Source organism: Odontomachus brunneus, unplaced genomic scaffold (genome assembly GCF_010583005.1).
Source record: "Odontomachus brunneus isolate Ranch 3 - 2012 unplaced genomic scaffold, Obru_v1 Obru_scaffold_040, whole genome shotgun sequence".
In the NCBI taxonomy this organism is placed as follows: domain Eukaryota; kingdom Metazoa; phylum Arthropoda; class Insecta; order Hymenoptera; family Formicidae; genus Odontomachus; species Odontomachus brunneus.
The window spans coordinates 1,561,921-1,586,243 of record NW_022639490.1 but is presented as its reverse complement, the minus strand read 5'-3'; the positions used below and the strand labels follow the sequence as shown (position 1 = coordinate 1,586,243).

Sequence of the window (24,323 nt, the reverse complement as noted above, 5' to 3'; positions counted from 1 at the left end):
ATTTTGATGCATCCATGAGGTGCATTCAGCTACACTGTGTAAATAAAAGAACGCAACCACTGTGTGCACACTACTAGACGATAGCCGTTGGAGTGAGCGAAATATAAAAGTGAGATAAAAAGAAAGGGAGAATACTCGAGTAACGTTTCCGAACGCAGCAATAATTGGATGTCTTAGTTTGTCAATGTGCGCATCTGGGACTTATTCGGTATTCCCTGTAACAATATATAGGTCTGTTGTATTTGAATAACTTCTGTGCTAGTGCAACAGGTTAGAGTGAAACACAAGTATATTTTCTTTCATTTCAACTTATTGTTCAGAAATTCTCTAAAAACGACCTCTTAATTATTATTAATTATTATTATTAGTATTATATATAAAAAACCAAAAGTTTCATTGACGAATTCAATAAAATATGTCATGAGTTTACGCGAAGAAAATAGATATAATTGATTTACAAATAAGTGCTACGACTTTAAAACATAATTCTTGCATTGCAGACGACTCATATCTATGGCTGCGTTCCGAAATTCACTGCCAGTACTAAAAATCTATAGTTCATATCACGTATACTATAGATTTTCAGTATTGGCAGTGAATTTCGGAATGCAACCTGTGTCGAGTGCGAAACCATTTAATCGCTATAGATTATAGGCTTTGTTTTGCGCTGCACCCCTCGTGGTGCGTATGTACGTTAAAAAATTCTAGGCTATCAAATTCCCACCTTCGCTCACTTGTGCTCACAGATAAAATCTGTAGATTAGAAGAATGAAAATAGAGAGATTATCCTGAGCGTCATTGTGCTGCGGATCGATCGATGGACGACGTAGCTTGAGAGCTTTCTTTTCCTGTGGAATGACGTTTGAATTGTTCAAATTCTAACGAAAGAATACAGAAATGGAGGTAGCAGCTGTTTCTGTGTTGAAACGAGCGGTGGATTTGGACGCAAAGGAACAATATACAATGGCATTGGTATTGTATGAGGAAGGTGTGCAGATACTTCTCAACATCGTAAAAGGTACTGTCGCCATGTAAGATGCTCGCAACATGTCGTTTCTCTGTTTCTTAAATATTTACAAATATAAGGGAGCGCATTCTTCTCGATTGAGCCCTGTTTTTTGTATTTGACATACAGCAAATTTTCTAACCTTATCAAATTTGAATGTCAATCCAGATAGTATAAAGAATTCAAAAAGAATTCAGTTATATGTTACTAATTTTGAGTTTATTTTCAGATGCAAATAGAATTCTTCTTATTGCACTGAACTCCGAAGAATTCTTTTTGAATCTGAAAATGAACTTAGAATTGGTGCCATATGACTGAATTCTTTGTAAATTCTTTTTTAATTCTCTGTGCTATCTAGGAAGACTTGTAACTGTGTTACATATATTACCCACTTTCAATATTAAAGATTTATAATTCATGATATATATATTTTAGATTTTCAATACTGATAGAGTGACAGAACACAGTCTTAGTTTTATTCTTATGATTACAGTAGAGTGATGTGAACTTTGATTTTTGTAACAATTTCTGTTATTTGAAATTATAAACATTAAAATATGTAATACATATAATTTACAAATCATATTTGATATCAAGGAGAGGCTCTTTTTTTGTATTTATTGAGTGCTTTTCATTTAATGATACAAACAAATACAAGTATCTAATTTCATATCTATTGATTTATTAAATATGGAACAAAGATAAAATAATGGTTGTGTTAACTTGTCAAATAACAGAAACTTCTAATAAGTATCTTAAAGAAATTTTATTAAAGGTGATTGAAAAATATCCCAATTTTTCAGATGTATTTTAAATATCTTTTAGATATTGTAATATTTAAACACTTTTAAAAGATTTCTTTAAAAGAAAGTGAGATTTTAGAAATTGTGTTGCTATCTAGGTTTTTACTAAATGAAAAGCACTCACTCTTTTCCTTTCTTTCTGTGTCATGGGTTAGAGAACCTCTCGCTAGAAAAATGCTGGAGCTATTAGAGTTTTATTGTATTGCTACTTTCGTGGCTCAGTTCAAGAATCGTTAATGAAACGATATAGAGACAAAAGAAGCATCCAAGAAGGAACACTTCACTGCTAAGGCAAAGGAGTATCTGGACAGAGCCGAAAAAGTGAAAAAGTTTATTCATACAAGGAAGCTAGTTGGTTCCTACAGAGAGTCGACAAAAATTGAGAGCGGATCAATAGGACACAGCTATGCAAGTGTTTTTGGCAGATTTTTAGATAATAGTGTCACTTTCATTAATATCGAAGACCCATACATAAGAGCCTTCCATCAAGTACGTATTATAATATTATCTATAAAATATATAGATTATTATAATGTGTGTTTACAATGTCGTGTTTGTTTTCAGTGTCAAAACTTGGTTAGATTGTGCGAACTGGCTGTCCAAAAGTGTTGCACACTATCTAGGATATCTCTTCTGACAACTTATGATTCAGAGGATACTAATCAAATCACAAGATTGGCGGAGTTAAAGGAGAGTTTGGCGTGTCGTAAAATTTCCTTCGATTTTTCCTTTTCCGAGACGTTGCACGACAGAAAAATTTCGTAAATACAAATGCATATGCGGCTGTTACAAAGAAGATTCATATCTGGACTTTGAAGTTAACACTCTATATTTGTGTGTTTCAGATTGAGCAATGGATGGGTGATTAAAATCGGACGTGGATTAGATTACTTTAGAAATCCGGGTGGCAAATTTGTCCTCGGTGCGTGTGACCTGGAATTGAGGCCCTGCTTGGAGACCACAGTAGACATTTTCCACAAAACAAATCTTCAGAATGAAGACAGTAGCAAGAAATAATTAATGACAGCATAAAGAATAAAATGGTTAATATTTTTTATAAGGTTTTACAAATGTATTATAGTATGGCACATTTTTTACGGCTGAAAGATACCGTATTTTTACATAGTATAAATTTGTATCTTTAAAGATACAAAACACGAAACTAAGTACTATACTGTACATCTCTTTTTAATCATGAATCAATTTGTTTTTCGTATTATTTCTATATTATAAAACGTATTGTAATTATAGTTTATTGTAATTACTGTTGTATAATATATATTTACAGCGCCCCGTTATTACTATGCGCGACCTTTCATTGTCGACTGGAACCAGCGCGATGAATCCTTTCTCTATGAATTCTATCTCCTCAATCCAACGTGCTGCGATCCTTGGCCTTTGCGATTCCGATTTGCTTCGCCGCTTTCCTACATGCTCGCCTCAATGATCTGGTATATCTTAACAAGCCCGTTTCTACCTGAGGCTCGTCTTCTTCCGTTTCGGCCCGCTTGTCGAAGTCACAAACCGGGAGAAAATCGCCGCCACCGACTGCGACCACTTGTCGCGCGATTTCCGGATCCACGCAGAGCCTGGTGAGCGCGGCGGCCGCGGTGACTTCCAGTCGCCGGTATGCGTCCTCCAAACCGGGCGGTCTCATTCTGAGGAAGGATACCAACGCCACGGAGGCGCGCACTTTCGCCAAGTGCGCTCGGCCCGCCGGAGTGCGCGCCAATTCACCAATCAATGCGGCCACCTGCTCCATCAGCCAGACATTGCCGCCGGCGGCGGATTTCTTTACACTCCTGAGAAGCTTCCTCACGCTGTCCTCTCCCAATATAACGTCGGTGCACAGTTGTGACTTGGACAAGTTATTGAGTGCAGCAGCCGTCAACAGCAGCGTTTGAGCGCAACCAGTGTTCTCGAGCAGATGGTTTAGCGCCGGTATCAGGGAAGCTGCGAAAGGCTCGAGGTAAGGCAAACCTATTGCGTTGGTCCACGGTGCTGTGATCTGAACTACCAAGGCGGTAGCTTCGGTCTTCTCCTTCTCGCGAGTGGACTCTGCTTCTAATAAGTCCGTGAGAATCTCAGGACCACCGTCTCGGACGAAGTACTCGATGGCAGTCGTCGATGAGCATATGCTGGCCAGAGCACGCAACGAGACCGCGATCAAGTCGCCCGATGATAACGGATCTCGAGGACCGACACTGATGAGACACGTCAGAAGCGCTTTTATCCCGGAGCACCGGGCTATGCTACTTCCCGCACGGGAATCCGACAATCCCAAGGCGGTTAAAGCCGCCAAAGCGCCTCTGGTTATGCCGCTGTCCTCGCGCGGCGCTTCCTCGAGACCGCGAACTATTTTCTGAAAGAAAGTTTTCGTAAGATTAGTTTGCAAATCGCCGATTTCGATCGTTATGAGGTCGCAACGACGTTGACCTAGGTGTGAACCAACCTCTATGTAGAAGTCTAAGCGCGTGTCGATCGTGCCATCGACGTATGTCTTCATATTTTGCAGCTGCGCGAGAACGCTCCTCAGACTGCCTTGTTGAATCCGCCGCGGAGGAGGCGCTCCCAATTGCGAGAGAATCGCGAACGCGGCTTCCTCGATGCTACGGAGAAGTGCCATCTCGGATCGGCCGCCTTCCAGGCGGGTTATTTTTCTATGTGAGCGATTAACTGATTATTTATAAAAAAAACGTATTTGTTGTTTAATTATTTAAATATTTAAATTTACCCTAGCACAAACTTGTACAAGATGTCTTAAAGACGTCTAAAAGATATTATATTTTATTTAAATGTCTTTTATACATCTTTTAGATATCTTTAAGATGTTTTTTTAGAAATTCACACTAGTCTGTGGAATAATAATAAAGTAAATAATAATAAAGTAAAGTAAGTCAAATGAAAATATTTATATAACTAAATACCGCGTGTGCAACTTACGATTGTAATTAAAACATATTGCAAATGACAGATTTTAAGGGATTTTCCAAGCAATTGGACCTTTTGCACTTCACAAGTGTCTTTCGTGTTTTGAATTTAAATTTGAACGCGGTACCATTAATTTTAAAACAATTTAAAACCCAAAAATATCACGGCATTTTTCAAGTTTTATATAAAAAATTTCGTGTGTTAATAGTACCCTTTTATTGTTCACTAAATTTTATAGTTTTAATTCCTACGTCAGATTGTTACAATCTGACAAAACTTTTATTCGATTTAATTTGATTGCAAATTGTGCAACAAAATTTCTATAATCTTGAGCCTTAATTTATTTTACCCGATTTTTTATCGGTGTACAAGTTCATGTAACTGTTGTTTGGAAACTAAGTTGAATGTCTCAAAGACTGAATATGTCCTAATAATTGAATGTTGTGCAACATTAATAGTATATATGTATTTAATATTTTTCAAAAGAGAGAGAAATATAGAGAGAGTCTTTGAAAGTTTGATCCTGAAATTATACAAACTGAAATTTCTTCCGTTTCTCGAGTTGGAAAACCCCAAAGACTGAAGAATACACACTTACTCGATAATGTTGCGATAGTGTTGCTCAAATTGCTCCGCATTAGCCAACAGTTTGCTCGCGGCTGCAGTAGCCGCGGAAGACATCATCTTGAGATCGCGTGCGTGTGCCTCTCCGGATACCACCAGTGCTCTCCTGCGCGGCAAATTCTTGCTTTGAAGAGCATTGCTGCACTCATTCTCGGTCTCCGTGGCGAGATCGGTCAGCCAGGCCCTCATGGACGACGATTGGCGATAATTTCTGGATTTTAACACGTCCCTGCCGGCGGTTATCGCATCATCCGTGGAATCAGTGGAAACCGGCGATTTCGCTGGCTGAACGCTGTCTTCCGGTGGTTCGGACGTGTACAGAAAATCGCCCAGACACTCGCCCTCCAGCGATCCAACGGAGAATGTCTTCGGTGCATTGCTCTGTGTCTCGTCAATGCTCCTGGAATGATGCGATTCGCTCTTGATGAGTACACTGTAAGAGTTGTAACACATACCACACATATATATTCTCTATACGGACAGAATTTAATAGTTTTTTTTATAGTTTTTTAAATTTTGATAGGTTTTTAATAGTTTTTAAGTAGATAATAAAACCTACTTTGCTAAGGAACATAAATTTCGTTAAAACATAGCAAGTATTTTAATAACACATTTCAATTTTTAAAATATATAAGTAGCATATATAAAATAAAAGTTATATGCAGTATAATTAATTACCGCAAAATATCGATTTATTTATCGATTACAAAATTTTATAGTAATTTTTATTATAAAATTCTCCGTATAAAGTACAATCAGTGTATTCTTCACTCAAATGTGTTATAATTGGTGGTTCAGTTATAAGTAAAGCATTGCAATTACAATTAAATCTCGTTGATTTCATCGTCATAAACACAGAAAATTGAACTTAATACAATGTATAACAAATTTGTATATTATAAACGCAATGAAATCGTTTTGCAATAAAATCTTATTTACGCTTATCAAAATCAGTGAGAAATAAGACGGAGTAGTAAAGTAGAATTTTCAGTGAGTTAGAAGTGTTTTCATTGAAAATCAGTGACTACTCACTGATCAACAGTAAAATAGTACTTTTACTAATTCAGTTAGAAACATTTTTACTAATTCGTTTTGAGAGAATATGTTCATGTTACACGAGTATGTACATGTTAGACGTGATTTCTCTAACGAGTTATCGCGGGACAATACAAGTCTAAAAGTCACGATTATAGACCAAGTGTCTGATAAACATTCTATTTTTTTAGATATTCTTCGAGAACGCTCCTAAAGCATATTCTGTGTTTCCTGTTCCTCGGATAGTTGATCGCCCTTGGCAGTTACACTACCTCCAGCGAGTCATAGCGACTCGACGTAGATTCCAGCTACCGTCATGGCACAATTATTATCTTACTACTGAGAGATCTCTACAGTCATGTGATTACTCGTGATCACAGTCGACCGATTTCCGTGGGTGGGAAGGACAAGGAAGCGCCCGGGGCAATAATGAGAAAATGTAAGATCGGCTGACTAATCAAGCGGCTTCCTGAGATCTCTCTTTCTCGCGCACGCGATGACTAATCACGTTCTTGTAGCACTACAATGCGTCCACCTGCGCGCCGCGTCGCCGGTGCACGTCGAGCTACGAATTCCTCGTAGATTCGCTGTCGCGCGACCGAAAGCACGACACTGCGTTACGGCTCCGAGTCTGCCCACCGGCTCGCGCGAGCCCGGCTTATTCTTCATTTACGTATTCCTCGTGCGACGCGTTGCATTGACTCACGTACGCGCGCGAACGCGTACGTGGTGACTAACAGCAAAGCACGACCCGCACAGGCACATCGTAACGAATTTCGCACCCGATAGTACCGCATGAACGAAGTGTGAGGTATTAAATGTCCCCTTTCCTCGTGCGACGCGTTGCTCCATTTAGCTCCGCGTTCCATTCCATTTAACTTTGCGTTTGTGACAATTTATTCGTACACTTGCAGACGTATTAGGTTGATTCGCGGAGTCTTTACCCGTAGATTTTATATTTTTGGGATTGGATAAAATAACTGGGTTAATTAGTTAAAAATAAAGTTAAAGTGTTAGGAAGTCAACAACTTGTCACTTAATTTAGTTAATTTTCAGTGAGTTAAAGGATTAACTTTTAACTCAAACTGGTTATTTTAAAACGTATTAATTTTCATTTATTAACTTATTCTTATTTAAGTTGAAATGATTCATTAATACTTAAATATACTTCGAGCTGCTGACAATGTATAATAAATAAAAACATAAAAAATAACGACAGAAGAATTTTTTGTCTTTTCAGCACACATCTTAGTATATTAATGATTTTTAGTGATTTATTAATGATGTCATTAATATGTTATTATATGGGAAAAACTTTTAAATCAGCCTAATAAATATCGATAATGATGACACAATAAATTTCTCGAATGCAACGTTCCTGTTTATGTGCAGACAGTTCTTCGAGTTCTCGAAAGGATGTGTACCGTCCAATTAAAGTCTGCTGGTCAAAGGTCATCGTGGTCGTTGCAAAATTCGGAAATGAGTCTCCGTAACATCATAATTGAACGAGAGAGTATAAACGAGCGCACGACGTGAATGCAACGGCCTGGAGATAAGACGAGACACCTTCTGCCCAAGGATTGATAATCTTTCGTCCGAGTGTCGGGTACATTTATCACACGGATATCGTAAGTGTAAGGAACATGAGAAGAGTAACCGTCAATCGACGTCGCTCACAACGCACAATTCATACTGACAACTCATGATTCACGTGTGTATATATTGCGTTACTCAAAAATGAACAGAATCACCTTACGTATCACATTCCTATCGATTGGCTCATTTCTCCAATCTTATCGCGACGATTAATATTTTCCGAGTTGTGAAATCTTATGTCCTCCTTTCTTTCCCATTTCTTCATTATTATGAAAGCGGTAGAAGGTTTTTCCCAAACAGCATAAGCTTTTAAAAAACGTTTTGAAGGCACCCGAAAGACGTCTTATATTCTTTATACACCTTCAAGTAAGGTTGGGTAATAACTAATTAATCAGTTAAAAGTTAAATTAAAACGTCAAAAAGTTAATGACTTTTAACTTAACTTAGTCAATTTATAATGAGTTAACTTTTAACTTAAACTAGTTCTTTTTCAAAAAGTATAAATAGTTAAAAAAATTAACTTACTCAATCTTACCTTTAAGACTTCTTTTAGACTTTAAGGCTTCTTATATTCGTTACCGTTATCCATAAAATATAATTGCGTTGACGTTATTGTTACCGTTATTAACGAAAAAGTAATATAGCTGTCACCAAATCGTTATCGAGGAAAAGTTTGCGACGGTAACGGCGTTACAAGTAACGTGTTACTTCCCAACACAATTCCTTTCTTGCATAAATGATGATTTATAATCAAACGATTGACTCACCTGCGTCCTTGCGATGAACTTCTCGTCTTCCATCTTCCAAGACGATTCCTCGCTATCTGGAATATCCTGGAGTTTTTTGGTGTGGACGTGTGCATCGGATTCGGGGGAGATGCTTCTTCCAACGACGGTGAAGCGATCGTTGACTGAATTCTTCGTTCTCTCATCCTCCTCCGTCTTGACTTCCGCCTTGGAGTCGCGTTTTCGTAAGCTTGCGAACAATCCGATCTCTCGGAATCGGAAAATCCGGAATCCTGACTTTTGAGATCTTGACTCAGAGGACTGCAGGATCTATTCCTCGAGATGATCTCGCGCTTCTCTTCCTTCGTTTCTTCCACGTCCATCCTACGTGAGCAAATGTTAATTGTATGTGTATGAGATTAGAACGCTCTCCTCTCTCTCTCTCTCTCTCTCTCTCTCTCTCTCTCTCTCTCTCTCTCTCTCTCGACAAAGATTATCGAATGCAATAGAGACAAATTATATTATTATCTATGGAATATACAAAGTGTTCGCGATCTTAACTTTATCGTTCTCTAAATAATATAATTTTTTTTTCTTACTCAATAACAATAAAATTAATTTAACAATAGTTTTGTTGTATTATCGCAATATTCAATGTGTTAATAGTTGGCAGTGCGCTATTTATAAATTACGTTAAAACATACGCTACAAGTGTACGTTACAAGTAGAGGAGAAGATGGCGATATTGAAAGAGTGGTAACATTGAAACAAGGGTGATTTCTTAAACAATTGTTACGATCTGTCGATAACTAAAATAAATATAATCATTAGGATCCTTAAAGAAATTTAATTACAAAAATTGTTTTAACATTAACAATTTTATAATAACAAGAAGTAAGCTTTATTTTCATGCCTGTTTCATATTACTATTCTAATTTCTATGACTCCACTTCTTGCATTGTTATTTTTGAACGATTTATTTCTCTTCTTTAATAATTATAAGAAATATATTTGCTAATAGTTACTGATGAAATTATTGCATTTAATATTGGATTTTTCATAAAACAAAAAGTAATGCATATTCTCACCTTCTCCCCTATTCTAAGTGAAATCAACTCTCTGCCTTCAATATTATACACCGCGCTAGCGTTTAATGGCGAATTTGTTGTTTCACCTGCGTACATACCTGCGACGCGCAATACTTTCGTCGCGTATCGACGAAATTGGACACGCGTTTCGTTTCGGATCCTCATCGGAACTTTTGCAAACACGTATCGCGGTGATATCGCCGCTATTCACTGTATTGTTTTCCGACTTGCCGGTCGAATCTTCTTTTTCCACGTCTTTTTCATGGGGCGGAAATTCAAAGGAGTCGCATTTCGGAAGACCATTTCTTTCTGCAAAGCGATCATCTTTCAGATCGCGCGTGGCCATCTGATCCCAGAACACTCTGCTCTGATATCTCTTGAACGCGCTCATGATTTCGCCGCTATTTTCATCTCACACAATAAAAAAACTAGCTCTACGTAATCACTACCTGATCACGATCTAGAATTGAAAGCATTCGCCAATCTTCTTAGTGATATTTTTATGTTTGCAGAATACGTTGTTGAAGAGAACGAGGAAGAGAGCTCGACAATCCGACGTCCCGACGGGACTTCAGTTTGCCGAGGTGCCTGGGATGCGCTCGGGGTGCAACGCAATGTTCGCTTCAACGGGGTGTTTTCACGACTCAACGGAGCGAAACGACCCTCCCACGGCTAGCGGGCGCGTGGCTGGAGAACGACCGTATGGTGACCGTCGCAACCCCACAAGTCGCTTGATGATGAGTGCCCCCTCGCGCGGCACGCGCTATTCTTCGGTGGATCCTTCTTTTCAACACGGACTTGAAACTTTTCACGCAAATCGTAGTTGAGTCGCACGCGACAGATCGTTATTCCGTTCAATTGTCGCCGATCGGGATGATATTTACGGTGAATTTAATAATAACTGCTCCTGTCGCTCCTGATTATCCTTGAGAACTTGCTGAGCTGACAATATCCCAGATTCCTCGGAACGGTTTGCAATTGAAATAGGTACCTTCCGCGAGTGTACGCATAAACAAACATAGACACACACGCGCGCGCACACACATATATATTTGCACGCACACCGTTTCGCGCGCGCTGCGCGATGATCGATCTGAGCGCGTTAATGCCCTACAATCGACTGACTGACTGACTGACTGACTGACTCGGAGCGCGGTTGCTTCCGACTTCCTCGCGCGCGCAACTCGCCGCGATCTCTCCCGTCCCACTCTCCGCCCAAAGCGCATAAGCCAAGTCCTGTGAAAACGCAACTCCTCCCCTTTCGTCTTTGTTGTTTCTGTAGGGGCAGCTTGCATGGGGTGCTCGTTTCCATATGTACCCCCTCGCACACACATGGGACACCGCGCGTGTCCATGTGTAACCGTCAAACCGTAACGAGGTGCGCTCTCTTGGACAGGATGGGACTCCCTCCCGCGGACATACGCCGGAAGACGCTTAATTAAGCTTCAATAGATACAAGGTGATCCAGGTTCTGCAATACAAAATAATAAACACTGCAAAGTGATGTTTATGGATATGCGATCTCGTCGCTCTGGACTTTTGCGATGTTGGACGAACATGAGACAATAGCGTGACTTTTCTAATGAGTGAAACATTGTATTGGATCAAGTGATTTGTATGTGAGTAGGGTTGAGAAAATTCTATATATATATATTTTTTTAATAACTCATTTTTACTTTTCGTTATTCATTAAGGAAAGCAACTCATTACCATTACACAGGAAAAATTAATATATTTATAAAAAACTAATATATTTAAGTTAACAATCATTGTTTTATAATAATCATTGTTGTATAAGCAACAATGTATTATTTTGTTAGGAGAATTTTTAATTTGAAATTTTGAATTTTAACAATGTTATAATTTTATTTCAAATAGTCTCATAAGAAATACAATACGATATTTCCAAAATAAATATGCTCTTTTTTCTGTGTAGTCATTTTGAAAAAGAACTCATTACCGTTGTCGTTATTCACGAAATAATGAGTTATAATTTTAGTTATCAAGTTTCTCCTTACCAAGTTTTGAATACTTCTTTTCTACAATGCTTCTTTGCTGACACATTTATATACAGATATTTTATATGTACAAAGCAATGATTATATTTGTCTCACCGTTACTAAAAAATGTATTTACCTTACTATCACTTTTTACTAACAAAAAATAAATAAATAACGGCGTTACCGAAGAAAAGAAACTTTAGATTCAAGTAGCTTCAGATAGCACAGGTAGTGATATCAAATGATATATTAATAACTTTTTAATATCTCTAAAGTTAATAATACCCCACACAGCACGTGATATATATAATATCACAGTAATATTTCAATAATATTTCTGCGATATTACAATATTACAGAAATATTACTGTGTTATTATATAATATTGCGTGCTGTGTGGGATGTCATTGAATCGTGTTTTTAGACATCATCCTATTATCAATATTGTAATGATAACGGCGTTGCAAGTAACGCATTGCTTTCCTTGATTCTGGGGAAAATTTAAATAACCATCCCCTCTGTTTTCTCTTGTAACTTACATATATTTGTATGAAATATTTTACAGTTATATGAAATAAATATGAAAAAGATATCTGATGCAGAGTGTTCTGTAACGGACGGCACAAACGAGGAAAGTGTGACTAACGTCCTCATGAAGGAAATTCATTAAGATGTGATAAACAAGAATGACAATAGTTTTTACTCATGGACCTGTACAGTAGGAGGCGAGAAAACGTTTCTATTTCATTCTCAAAGACGACAAGTCGTTGTCTGCCGTCTCGATGAAAGCGGATCTCTCGTTCATTGGCGTAGCGACCGCGACGTCTCGAGGGAAATCGATCGTTCAGTTCTTCCTTGGGAGACGTCACGAAATCACGCCAATGGCGCTTTTAAGGGCCAGGTGTGTGCCGCTATCGCTCCCCCACGTGCGAGCGGGGGTCGAGACCCCTGTCTTGTCCTGCCCCCCGCCCTCACAAGCATGGGACCCCCATTTTCTATGCGGTGCTCGCGTGTTAGCGAGGCGACGGTGCGGTGGAGTGTGGAGGCACGCGCCACTCTGTACATCTGCGTGAAAATGCCTGTGGTAATGCGTCATACGTGTGCGTACACGCACGTGGATGAGTCACTTACACGCATCCGCGTTGCGTGGACATTTATGAGAGAACGAAAGATTCGTAGACGCGTTTCTTCACGAATGCATTTCAGCGCGGCCATGGAGAGCTATTAAATAGCTTGCTTTAAATGTCTACGGGAAATAAAGATTCAATAAAGATTGCAGAAAGCTCGTAATCTGTATACTCACATACACTCAAAGAAAAAGTATCTAGAAAATAATATTTATATGTGGTAAATATTTATATGTGGTGTGTACTAATAACATATATTCATATAAGTCTAATTTCTTTTACTTAAATAGAATAAATAATTGCTTTCATGAAAAGCTAAGCTTCTTAAAGTTTTAAGAAAATGCATATTTTCTTATTTGCAAAATGTTTTATATTAGTATGAGTAAATATGTTTTTGTGCCAAGTAAATATGTTTTCTGTTTTTTAGATATTTTTCTCTCAGTGTATATGCTGCATAATCTCTTAATATATGGATATAGTTGAAATAATTCAATTGATAATTGAACGTGATAATAAAAACGTGCAATATACATGACACTGTGACGTTGTCACAATGACAAATGATTTCTCGAAATATTGAAATGCTAAATGTCTCATTTGCAAGCTCTTCCTTTAAGTGATGAATATCGAAGCTGTTGATATTGGAAAGTGTTGAAACCGATAAATGAAGGTTTTGATGGTAGATTCTAATAACGAAATCTTCTTCTACACCCGATGTTCCTCGTTACTGTCCTTTGTACATATATGTCCGCGCGCGCGAGCGCGACGCAGTCCCAACTGCGCGTCTAGGAGACGAAGGGGAGCGTGCAACCCCTATTGTATTGAGAAAAATGGGGGACAGATGTGTACAAACCGTTATTTAAGCGCGCGCGCATGTAAACTTGTACATGCGGCGTTTAAATTTTGATGATTTCTGCGAATCTTGAATTTAGCATAAAGATATGTCAGAGAAAGTTTAATTGATTTTTGCAGGAATAATCGTTTATTACTAGTCGTTTATTTTATATACCAATCGTATCTTCGCATGAGAAATTTAAAGAGAGAAATATATTCATAAACTTAATTTTTCTAGAGACGTTCGACCGATTACTCAACGTTATATTCCTTTTTTCATTAAATAATTGATTATTTTTTCAACATTTTCATACTTGCTTAACTCCCGCGATGAAAATTCAAGTCTATCTTATTTCGTTGCTATTTTATTCTTTTCTTTTTGTAGTAAATCTTTACACGACGTAAACACTATTCGACAACACTCCACTTTGTTATCATTGTCGTTAATGAAGTTACAGTTTGTTAAATTTTACCTATATTTTAAAATACTAGAACATTCAACTTACGTGTCCATTTCAGAAAACGTATTCAGAAAACTTAATGGAGGATCTAATCGCTACCTTGGACAAGAAAATGGATGCTCACAGAGAGAAGAAACAGCAAACATTTCAGCAAGCTCAGATGAAAGCTCTCCCAACAGAAAGCATAACATCGCAGTCGCAATAGCTTTGTGAGATTATATTCAATTGTGTAATTAACATTTAAATGTCAACACACTTGTTAAAGTGTAATTAACATTTAACGTTTAAGGTCAACAACGTCCCTCGCTGTATGAGCAATGTAAACTTTCTGTTTTATTTATTTATACTACGCAACATTTATTGATAATAAGTCGCCCAGCTATATGTGTCACAATAACTCAACACAATCTATTTAAATTGAAAATTATGTGAATCATAGAATACGTTCTCTTCTCAATTCCTTTATGTCAATAAATGTATTAATAGTTTTGTTATATGTAGTCTATATATTTTTCAGAATAGATTAAAAACATATTACCTATTGCTGAATTGTAATTTTATCTCAATACAATACAGAAAAAATTATTAGCTAGATGCTGTTTATATCCATCACTATTAGTGATGGATTTTTGGGTGCGTACAGCGAACTCACAGCTGCACAACAGTTGAGCAATGTAATTGGTCTAGATTTAGAGATCTAACAGTAAGAACCAATAATCGCTTATTGCTTACTGAGCGCTTTTTCTGCTGAACGCGCCCATTGCCTGTTGCTTGGCATTGTGTATAGAGCGTAACTCACAACCGGTTGTCAAACGCGATGTGGCACAGCTGTAGTTGTGGCGGATTGTTTCGCGAAGAATACTGCGAATAATTGATAAGGACATAAAAACATAATTAACCGTCATTACGTTAAGTGTGTTTGAACACGTTCGAATCTGGTTTTTTTTGGAATTCGTACGTCGGTACCTCGGATGAAAAGATAATAGAGATAAGTCTGAGTCCAAATAAAATAATAATAATAAGAAGAAGAACAAAGTAAAATAATGTCATCGACATATCTGACAGGAGGCAGATTAAATGTTGGACTTATACAAGAACAAGCGAGGAAGCGCTTGCTTTGTCTGCTGGAGAAATGCGATGGCTCGAAAGTAAGATGTGATAACCTCTTCACTTGAATTATTTAATATTAATAAGTAATAATCTCGCATGTTTGTAAGGTTTAATTACATGTTATCAAAGAAATGAGATACTATTTTTCCAAATGCAAATTTACAACAATTAAATGTTAAGAAATATATATATAAGTTTATTTCTTAATATATATATATATATATTGCATGTAACATTTTTTTATTGTTTCTTGTGTAGGCTATTATATGGGATCAATCATTGGCTGGGCCAATTGGTCTTGTGGCAAAATATAATTTGTTAGAAGAATATGGTGTTATTAAAATGTATCCATTGTATGGTGGAACTTTGACGATACCATCCAACATTGCTAACATTATATTTATTTCAAGACCACAGTTAGAACTCATGGATTTAATAGCAGAGAATATTCGTGGGTCAGTATATAAAGAATATTGTTTATATGAGATTTGTAGTGACCTCGAGATTTGATGACCGTAGCAATAATTATCAACATATTGATATACATATATATTAATAAACATATAATTATCAACATGCTTATACAGGGAAGAAGATAAAAAGCCACGTAAAGAATTTCACTTATTCTTTGTGCCACGGAAAAGTCTACTTTGTCAAAAGAAGCTTCAGAATCGTGGCGTATTTGGGAATTTTACGTTAATAGAAGAATTTAAATGTGATCTTTTCCCATTCGACAATGATTTACTATCAATGGAACTGAGCAATTCTTTCAAAGAATTTTACTTGGAAAATGATCCTACTTGTCTGTATCAGGTTGCGCAAGCCATACAAGGTTTGCAAAAGTTGTATGGGAAAATTTTGAAAGTCACAGGAAGAGGGCCAGCTGCTAGCAAAGTTTGGGAATTATTAGAAAGGTTAAATAGAGAAGAAGAAGACAATAAGACCATTTCCTCCTCTGTTGCCATTGAACATTTGTTACTATTGGATAGATCTGTGGATTTACTTTCACCTTTAGTCACACAGTTGACATATGAAGGTTTGATCGATGAAATATTTGGAATAAAATACAGCAAGTATCAATTTCATATTTTTTACTATATATTTTATATCGCGGACATAATGTTTTCTTTATTTAAAATTTAAAAAATTATAATTTAGAGGACAGTTTGCTTAATTTCAATTACCAGTCACAGTCTTCATGAATAAAATATTAATGAAATATTTCTTTGCTCGCCCTAGATACCGTGCAATTGCCTGCGAAAAAGTTTCACGATTCCGATGATTCTCCCACAGCGATGTCGCTAAATGAAAAAGAACAAATCATATTGAATTCGGGGGAAGAACTTTTCGCTGAGATCAGGTGTGTATCTGTATAGATTTCCTCTTAGCAATGCTTTATGAATAATTCTTACAGAGATAAAAATTTCAATGGTGTCGGACCAGTCCTTAATAGGAAAGCCAAAGTGATTTCATCTCAATTTGACGAAAAACACGGTGACAAGAGTGTGCAAGAAATCAAACAATTTGTTGCAAGGCTACCGCATATGCTAGCCACCAAACAATCCTTGGCAAGGCGTAAGTAACAAATGCATACACTTGAAATATTAATGCAATTTTTCCGGCATTCGCGATGAAGATCGTTTTTGTAACTTGCAATCTCGTCTTGTTTAGATACTATAATCGCTGAAATGATAAAGGAAGTTACTGATTCAAGCAGCTTTTTGGAATCGTTGCAAGTCGAACAGGAACTGTTGAATTGCATCGACACGGACAAACCGAACGCTTACATCGAGGACATGATAGCGCAGCAACAGCCATTACTTAAAGTTTTGCGTCTTCTCTGTATACAGTCATTGACGAATTCTGGTTTAAAGCCAAAGCTGCTCGACTATTACAAGAGAGAGATAATACATACTTATGGGTTCCAACATCTGCCGACTATATTAAATTTAGAAAAAGCCGGATTGCTGAAGCAGCAACAGTCGGTACGACAATACGCAGTCTTGAGGAAGGCATTGAGACTCACGGTCGAGGATGAAAGTGAAATCGCACCAAAAGATATCAGTTATGTACATTCTATATATGCACCACTGAGTGTGAGATTGGCCGAGCAATTGGTACAACCAATTGGGTGGCAAGGATTAAATGATGTGATGGGGTTACTGCCAGGTCCTACTGTAAGCAGTGTTCCATACAATGCGCAGTCTTCGTTAGCGAAGCGTGAGTTTAAATTTATAGTTTACCTTCATACCCTCTTAAGTCTCGTCTGTACAGAGTTCGCATTTGTAAACATATTTCTCTTCGAAATACAATAAAAATCTATTTCAGGAAACTCTATCACCAGCGAAGACTCCAGTTCTGAACCAGCGAAACTGATTATGGTTTTTTTCATTGGAGGATGTACTTTCGCAGAAATATCGGCTCTTCGATTTCTATCGCAACAGGAAGATTGTGAGTACCATGTGATAGTTAAAAAAAGTAAAAATTCATAATAGGTACATTTTAGATTTGTCCAACACAAGTCTGTTTTCAGTGAATGTTGAATTTGTCGTGGGAACCACCAGATTGATCAACGGAGACACGTTTCTTACTTCTTTAATGGAAGATCTAGAGCAGACGTGATGAAAAAACATTTTTAGTTTTCTTTTTAGTTTTTTTTCTAGATACATCACAATATTAAACACATAATTTTTATTATTAGAATAAAGCGAGGATAAAAGCCTTCACACAAATCGTCAATTCACAAATTGACACAACAGTAACGTAAGAATTGATCAATCACGCTGAGAATCGTCGAATCGTAAGTAGTCATTTTTATAAACATTTGATCGTAATTGATCAATTCTTATGATATGTTTTACGTTATATTGTTAGGTCAATTTGTGTATGAAGGCTCTAGAGCGAGACTTCTATTTGACAGTATATAAAGGAACAATTTACAACTTTTTGCTTCACTCGTGAAATGCGCGAGCAGTCATATTACGCATAATATATTATAACACGAGATTTATATACTTATCTAGATTATTTGCTAGATACGTCGTATTTTTTAAGATGTATAAGATTTGTAGATATGTGCTTGCTTCTGCAACGAATTATACTGTATATTAAGCTGTATATGACATCCCTGATGGAAATATATTACTGAAAATTTCTTTGAAATTTCCTCCTTTTTATTAAAATTCATTATATTCATAAAATCCATTACAATTTGTAGAATTTATTTTATTGTTACGTAACAATGAAATTAATTTTATAAATTTTAATAAATTTTACTAATTTTAATGAATCTTCATGAGTTTTAAAAAATTTTGATTAATTTTAATTAATCATAACGAATCTTAATAAATTTTAAAATTAAGATTTTCAGTAAATATTTCCATCAAAGACGTATGCGATTAACTGCATTGCGCAACATTGGTTTATTTAATGTTGTGAAGCAACATACGCGTTACAGCACAGTTTACCGCGCGTACTTGGCAAGCATTGCAATGCACTCCTAAGATGAATGCTCCAGTCGAATCGTTTGTAATTGGTCTTGCAGCTGAGCATAGCGCATTTGCAACGAGCGCTCTCGCTCTGTTTGTCTGTTCACATCCTCCATCAGTCCGTTTATTCGTCTAGGTATTGCCGCCTCTTCTTGAGTTTGCAGGAATTTAAACGTCGATAGTTCGAGGTGCGCCTGCTCTATCTGTTCCCACGTGTCGTGCAGTTGCTTCGTCAATACTTGCGCTCTGGTCTGTTCGAAAACAAAGCATCACTTGTATTTACTTGTATTTAACCATTGACTTTTGCTTATATTTTAAAATTTACTTATTTAAAAGGACTTGATGCGCATTCACGCGGATGAGATCACCTAGGTAAATTTGAATTTTACAACACAAATTATGCGGAAATCACCTTAGGATCTTCGTGCTTTATACTTTAGTTATTTTAATATTGGCTAACGGTTCGGTTATTAGTTATTTCCGTAATGTACAGAATAATCGCGTTACCGTTTCATTGATTCGCACCACTCAAATCTTAACTTCAGATTCGCGCACGTTAGCATACAACCTTTTGATTTCTCTACCGTTTTCTATCGTTTATTCTGAATGTGGACTTCTACTTACTTGATAACCACCAGTCAATATTTTTAACTTCTTCTCCATTCTTGCAGCGCGTTTAGCTTCACCGGTCATGTGCATACGATTTTCCTCCAATTTTCTTTCACATGCTTCCACTCGATCTTTCTTCGAGGCCAATGTCGCGCGAGTGTACCGTTTTTGCGGCTCTAGGTACAAGATCTGCGACAAGCATTCTTCCCATACGGTGGTATAAGCATCTAGGCTCAATTCACCATGCGCCATACCTTCCTTTACGACTCCCATCTCGTCGTTTAACATTTTCTTAGCCTAAATTCGATCAGTTAGTACAAAAATATAATTAAGAGCAGCTTAAAGTTATAATACGAAATATCATATTAATTAATAATATAAAAACATGTATCTTAAATGCATAATGCATTTAAGAAAATTCTTTATACTTACACCAACAAGATCATTTTCCTCGAAGGTATCATATGGATGTATTTCCAAATAAGCTTGAGCCTGAGCCAATGACATTGCGGCGCCCTTTCGATTCGGTTGCGTCGGGTTTTGCAGCGCATCATAGTGCAACATCGTGATCATTTCTCGTTTTATCAATTCCTCCGCCTAGGATTACATAACGTAAATTAATTTACGAGAAGCAATAAGTTTGAAAAAATTTTGTGTGTAAAGCTAAAAACATTATTATACCCTTTGTAAATCAGTTAACGGTGTGTCCATATAGGGTCTTAAAATATTCATATTCACATCCACAGGGCGCGGTAACTCTCTTTGTATCACTTGCGATCTGCGTGCCAATTCTCTTTTCCCTAAAATAGAAACAGAAAAATACTTGTTAGAAATATCCACAAATAATTAATAATAATAATTAAAAAGACACTAATTTGCGCGTTACCTTTACTATATTAATTTATATTATATTATATTAAAACCAAAAATACATTTATATATTTAATATATATTATTAATATATTTATTTATGAATCCAAAAGCAAAATTGTGTTATCATTTCTAATAAAACAATATAACGCCGTTACTGAAAAGCAACATAGTGGTAAACAGCATTATTTCCCAACTCTACTTTCCTTAGAATAAAGTTTTCTATTGTGCGTATCTACGAGAGAGATCGGCCAATACTGTCGATAGACTTACTTTCCTCTATCAATTCCTGTTGTTGTCTCGCATCAATGTCTGCTTGATCTTCGACCATATCGTTTGCTAGCATGCTGGTGTTCTCCTCGCTTACCTCTTCGTCGCGCATGTCTATCTCATAGTCGTTGCAAGGCGCTGGTAAAGAACTTAATGCTGCGCGCAACGAACTTTTCGCTTGCGTCTGTACAAGCGGAGTCTCCGAGCCGTCCGCGCTTTCGTCCGGATTAATGTTGAGCTTATCGCGAACGGGTGTCGCCGCTAAAACGCCGTTTTGCGTTCGCACCGACGCTCCGCCCGGTGTGTTGAATGTATTCACGGGTGTTCCGTCGCTGCGTTGCGAGCGGAAAGGGGTTGTCAAAATCGTATTTGGTGTGGCGACAACATTAGTAGGTGGCACGACACCGGTGAAGTCCGGATTATTGAGTGGAGTGTTTAAACCACCTGTGCAAAAAGACATTTGTGAAATTCGATATGATAAATATAGGCGATTGGAGTGTTGGGAAAAATTAAATAACTACGTTTACACAGCAGCACAAAAATGCCACGCTTCAATAATAATCCTAATTTACCTTTACATGAACAGTATAGAAAATCGATTTAATCATTTCTATTGTAACTATTGATGTTACATGTATAAACAATTAAAATGAAAGTACTAATGCCTGGACACTAATAACACTAATACCTAACTTTTATTATTTATTATTAATTTAAATTTATTTATTTTGGCTTAATTTTTAAATTACGATTTAAACTTTTCATAGAATAAATGTATATATCCAATGTATGTACATATATTCACCTTCTATATTGAAAGTTAAAATATTTTTATTTAAAGACCAAAACAATAAAAGTGCTCAAAGCCAATATTATTTGTGTCTGATTTGATATTTTTACCTTATGTCACAACTATAATTATGACATGTACAACATTAGTTACAATATTAAGGACTATCAGTTTTATATTAGCCATGTAATAATAAAAATATTAATTTCATAATTTTGGTATACAAATTCCTTGTATATGTATAGTATATTTCTTATGCAAACCAGAATAAATATACTAATTATTGTAATATTAGCAGTTATAATATCAAGGATTATCAAATCGATTTTATACTGGTCATGTAACAATCAAAATACTAATTTGATAATTTCAGCATATAATATATATATATATATATATATATATATATATATATATATATATATATATATATATATATATTTGTTACACATATTATAATAAATATATCATAGTTGTAATATTAGTAATGAGATAATATCAAGATTAAATCGGTTTTATGCTGATCATGTAAACATAGTTTCTACAATCCATTTGCGAGTATTACCAAATTGTTCCAAGCTGCCATGTAAACATAGTTATTGTTGTGAATGTTGTACCCACCTTTGAGTGGCGTGTCCACATGCGTGAGAGCCATGACATTTTGAGCTTCCTGCAATATTCTATCCGTGACGGCTGGTGTGCGAGGCGTTACTGCCGCGTTTGTAGGTAAGGAGTAATCGGCCAGCAAACTGTCGGATAGAGTGATACCACTCTCGGTTGCAACTTCTCGAGCGACCTGTGATATATCGAGTAATATATATGGATACCAATATACATATGACAGATATACAATTATATATACGATCAATCAAAGTACATACTTCCGACGCTCTGCCGAGCTTCACGACTTGCTGCAATTCTTGATCGGAGATCTGCGGTTCTGGCAGAACCAATTTGCTTCTTTTCCTTATGGGTTCCTCGTTGTTCAGCATACCCATAGGAATATCGTTCTCTTTGCGTTGTTTAAGCTTCTGCTTATCTTTTCTGCGTTCCATTTCTTCCTTTTCTTGTCGAAGCTCGCCATCCAAGTGTTGCTGTCTCATTCTTGAGAAGTCGATCGCCAGTGGATCGACGTGCTCGTTCGAGGTGTCGTAAAAACCGGGTGCGGGTCGCTTCTCAAATGGTATCTCTGTGTTATAATTCACGCCGCGTTTGCGCTTGTTCTTCTGCGACACTGTAATCCCGGCGGCTCTTAACTCTCGACGTTTTTGTAAAGCAGCGAGCCTGCGTGCCTCCTCCAACTGCTTTTCACGCGCTTTGCGTTTCGCCTTCTTTCCTTGAGTGTTTGCGAGTCTAGCGCGCGCCTCCGACAACATTTCCAATTCTATACAATATATATAATTGTTACAAACAGAATTATTTTTAAATCAAAAACTTGGGGGGAATAAGGGCCTATAAAACCATTAACATGGATAGTGTTATAAAACTAGCTATAAGACAGCTAGTATCTATCCTCACTTATGTAGAAATAAAAAAAGTATTTATTCAAATAACCAAACGCGTTTCATACGTTTCACGCGTCCGTTTGATGTGAACTGTTTAGGAACTTATTGTTGACGCACATTGCTATCTTCGATCTTTATATGACTTTTCTCTTTTTATATATAATCAAGGTTTTTTTTTTATATTGCTACCACTAAACAGTTAAAATATAAAATTCTTCTTAGAATTACTTTTGCTACAATCATATAATTACAGTAAAACACTACACAGATGACAAACAGTATTAAATATAATTGAAGCTGCTTTGCTACAAATAATTTTCAACTCACCATCTTCATCCATATCTTTAGGATCTGGTCTGGCTGGTTTTGTTTCTGGATTAGGGTCAATTTCTCCAGGCTTAAGTTTACGAGGATCATCAGCGGCATCATCTCCCTCTTCTTTCTTTTGTGCTTGGTCACTAAATTGACAGTAAATTGATAGTAATGTAAATCAAAGAACAGCATAATATAAAAAGACAGCAGTGTAAATCAGTTGGCATATTATTTGTATCAAGTAAATGTCATAGCAAGTAAATACTCACAGTAAATATTCATATCTTTCTAAACACTGTGCTGCCGTTCTCCCAATTATGGGTGCAATAGTTCGCCATTGGGTGGGCATCAACTTAGCAAGATGCAATAACTTCTCATCCTCTTCCCGGCTCCATTCGGTTTTCTTTATACTGGGATCCAACCATTCGAACCAACGTGCCTTGCATTGCTTCGCTGACTTTCTATGCAATAAAGATGCTATACGGCTCCATTGATTCTTACCATATTTCATTACAGCCGCCTTTAAAATTTCATCCTAAAAAACAAATTATAACGTTAAGTAAGATAATTCGCAGCAGTTGGAGGAGGCTTTGAAAAAGCATCGAGAGTTGAAAGCTGTCGGGACTATAATACTGCAATCACAGTACTGTGCCATAAAAGAACAGGCGCAAATGCGACGTCAATCATAACACGGAGATGCCGTGTTTTGAAAAGCGACCTGCTTAAGGTCCAATATTATTCCATTCGGAAAAACAATCTTAGGTTAGAAAATGTCTTGTTGATTACCTCTGTATTCCGCCAAACACCACCCTTTATCATAATACGCGGCATGATTTATGTGATTTATTTGACGATGCAGCAGCAACAAAATTATTTTCAATTATGAAAAACTGACAAACGCGAAAGATTCAAGAAAACCTTTGCTTGCACACCAGTGAACTTGAGTGAGCTCTGTACATACTGAAGTGAGCCTTTATAGGTTGGTGGTAGGGATGGGCAATTATCGATCGATGATTTGAGAATCGATGCTTTTTGTACAAATAATCGATTATTTTCCCGATGTTTTTGGAAATCGATTAATCCCTATATCGACAGTTTTTTACTTCGATGTTACTAAATTTATTTCGATGTTTACTAGA

At 36.8% G+C, this 24,323-nt stretch overlaps 4 protein-coding genes and 1 long non-coding RNA gene across 11 annotated transcripts; 3 read left to right on the top strand and 2 right to left on the bottom strand.

Moving 5' to 3' along the window:
* The first annotated feature begins 143 nt into the window (after positions 1-143).
* LOC116844246 (MIT domain-containing protein 1-like) lies at positions 144-3,107 on the top strand. 2 transcript variants are annotated; one of them, XM_032815507.1, is made up of 5 exons: positions 144-270; positions 747-1,018; positions 2,060-2,298; positions 2,374-2,570; positions 2,655-3,107. In XM_032815507.1, the coding sequence occupies exons 2-5, from the start codon at positions 898-900 to the stop codon at positions 2,824-2,826; spliced, it is 729 nt and encodes a 242-aa protein (XP_032671398.1). In that variant the 5' UTR covers positions 144-270; positions 747-897; the 3' UTR covers positions 2,827-3,107. The 2 variants fall into 2 exon arrangements, with proteins under 2 accessions (XP_032671398.1, XP_032671399.1); XM_032815508.1 differs by lacking the exon at positions 144-270 and adding an exon at positions 546-681 and having other exon boundaries at positions 760-1,018.
* On the bottom strand, positions 2,839-10,322 carry LOC116844245 (protein inscuteable homolog). Of its 2 annotated transcripts, none has more exons than XM_032815505.1 (5): positions 9,907-10,322; positions 8,763-9,104; positions 5,339-5,797; positions 4,262-4,469; positions 2,839-4,171 (listed from the first exon to the last, which is right to left on the bottom strand). In XM_032815505.1, exons 1-5 carry the CDS (start codon positions 10,197-10,199, stop codon positions 3,179-3,181), a joined length of 2,295 nt encoding a protein of 764 aa, XP_032671396.1. In that variant the 5' UTR covers positions 10,200-10,322; the 3' UTR covers positions 2,839-3,178. The 2 variants fall into 2 exon arrangements, with proteins under 2 accessions (XP_032671396.1, XP_032671397.1); XM_032815506.1 differs by having other exon boundaries at positions 5,339-5,764.
* LOC116844247 lies at positions 5,659-14,689 on the top strand. Of its 4 annotated transcripts, XR_004378056.1 has the most exons (7): positions 5,659-5,799; positions 6,591-7,210; positions 7,792-8,027; positions 10,321-11,427; positions 12,374-12,709; positions 14,289-14,439; positions 14,520-14,689. It is a non-coding gene; the product is annotated as an uncharacterized LOC116844247 (long non-coding RNA). The 4 variants fall into 4 exon arrangements; XR_004378055.1 differs by having other exon boundaries at positions 6,591-6,838; positions 14,289-14,689; XR_004378053.1 differs by having other exon boundaries at positions 14,289-14,689.
* A 319-nt stretch (positions 14,690-15,008) lies between these two features.
* On the top strand, positions 15,009-18,502 carry LOC116844249 (vacuolar protein sorting-associated protein 33A). 2 transcript variants are annotated; one of them, XM_032815512.1, is made up of 8 exons: positions 15,009-15,378; positions 15,599-15,795; positions 15,928-16,376; positions 16,580-16,700; positions 16,755-16,915; positions 17,012-17,560; positions 17,669-17,791; positions 17,874-18,502. In XM_032815512.1, exons 1-8 carry the CDS (start codon positions 15,274-15,276, stop codon positions 17,960-17,962), a joined length of 1,794 nt encoding a protein of 597 aa, XP_032671403.1. In that variant the 5' UTR covers positions 15,009-15,273; the 3' UTR covers positions 17,963-18,502. The 2 variants fall into 2 exon arrangements, with proteins under 2 accessions (XP_032671403.1, XP_032671402.1); XM_032815511.1 differs by having other exon boundaries at positions 15,010-15,378; positions 15,928-16,409.
* Positions 17,960-24,015, bottom strand: LOC116844248 (cell division cycle 5-like protein). The gene is made up of 10 exons (XM_032815509.1): positions 23,971-24,015; positions 23,454-23,719; positions 23,200-23,330; positions 22,249-22,751; positions 21,989-22,163; positions 20,581-21,021; positions 20,119-20,237; positions 19,870-20,034; positions 19,453-19,734; positions 17,960-19,079 (listed from the first exon to the last, which is right to left on the bottom strand). Exons 1-10 carry the CDS (start codon positions 24,013-24,015, stop codon positions 18,840-18,842), a joined length of 2,367 nt encoding a protein of 788 aa, XP_032671400.1. The 3' UTR covers positions 17,960-18,839.
* Between the last annotated feature and the right edge of the window lie 308 nt (positions 24,016-24,323).

Coding starts and splice junctions, on each gene's coding strand:
- LOC116844246 (XM_032815507.1), top strand. CDS start 898: ATGGAGGTAGCAGCTGTTTCTGTGTTGAAACGAGCGGTGGATTTGGAC. Junction 2,299..2,373: donor ACATAAGAGCCTTCCATCAA/GTACGTATTATA, acceptor GTTTGTTTTCAG/TGTCAAAACTTGGTTAGATT. Junction 2,571..2,654: donor TTGCACGACAGAAAAATTTC/GTAAATACAAAT, acceptor TGTGTGTTTCAG/ATTGAGCAATGGATGGGTGA.
- LOC116844245 (XM_032815505.1), bottom strand. CDS start 10,199: ATGAGCGCGTTCAAGAGATATCAGAGCAGAGTGTTCTGGGATCAGATG. Junction 5,798..8,762: donor AGTTCATCGCAAGGACGCAG/GTGAGTCAATCG, acceptor CAACTCTTACAG/TGTACTCATCAAGAGCGAAT. Junction 4,470..5,338: donor CACTATCGCAACATTATCGA/GTAAGTGTGTAT, acceptor TCGCTCACATAG/AAAAATAACCCGCCTGGAAG.
- LOC116844249 (XM_032815511.1), top strand. CDS start 15,274: ATGTCATCGACATATCTGACAGGAGGCAGATTAAATGTTGGACTTATA. Junction 16,410..16,579: donor AATATTTGGAATAAAATACA/GCAAGTATCAAT, acceptor TGCTCGCCCTAG/ATACCGTGCAATTGCCTGCG. Junction 16,916..17,011: donor CAAACAATCCTTGGCAAGGC/GTAAGTAACAAA, acceptor CGTCTTGTTTAG/ATACTATAATCGCTGAAATG.
- LOC116844248 (XM_032815509.1), bottom strand. CDS start 24,015: ATGCCGCGTATTATGATAAAGGGTGGTGTTTGGCGGAATACAGAG. Junction 22,752..23,199: donor TAAAGATATGGATGAAGATG/GTGAGTTGAAAA, acceptor TATATTGTATAG/AATTGGAAATGTTGTCGGAG. Junction 19,735..19,869: donor AGGAAAATGATCTTGTTGGT/GTAAGTATAAAG, acceptor GATCGAATTTAG/GCTAAGAAAATGTTAAACGA.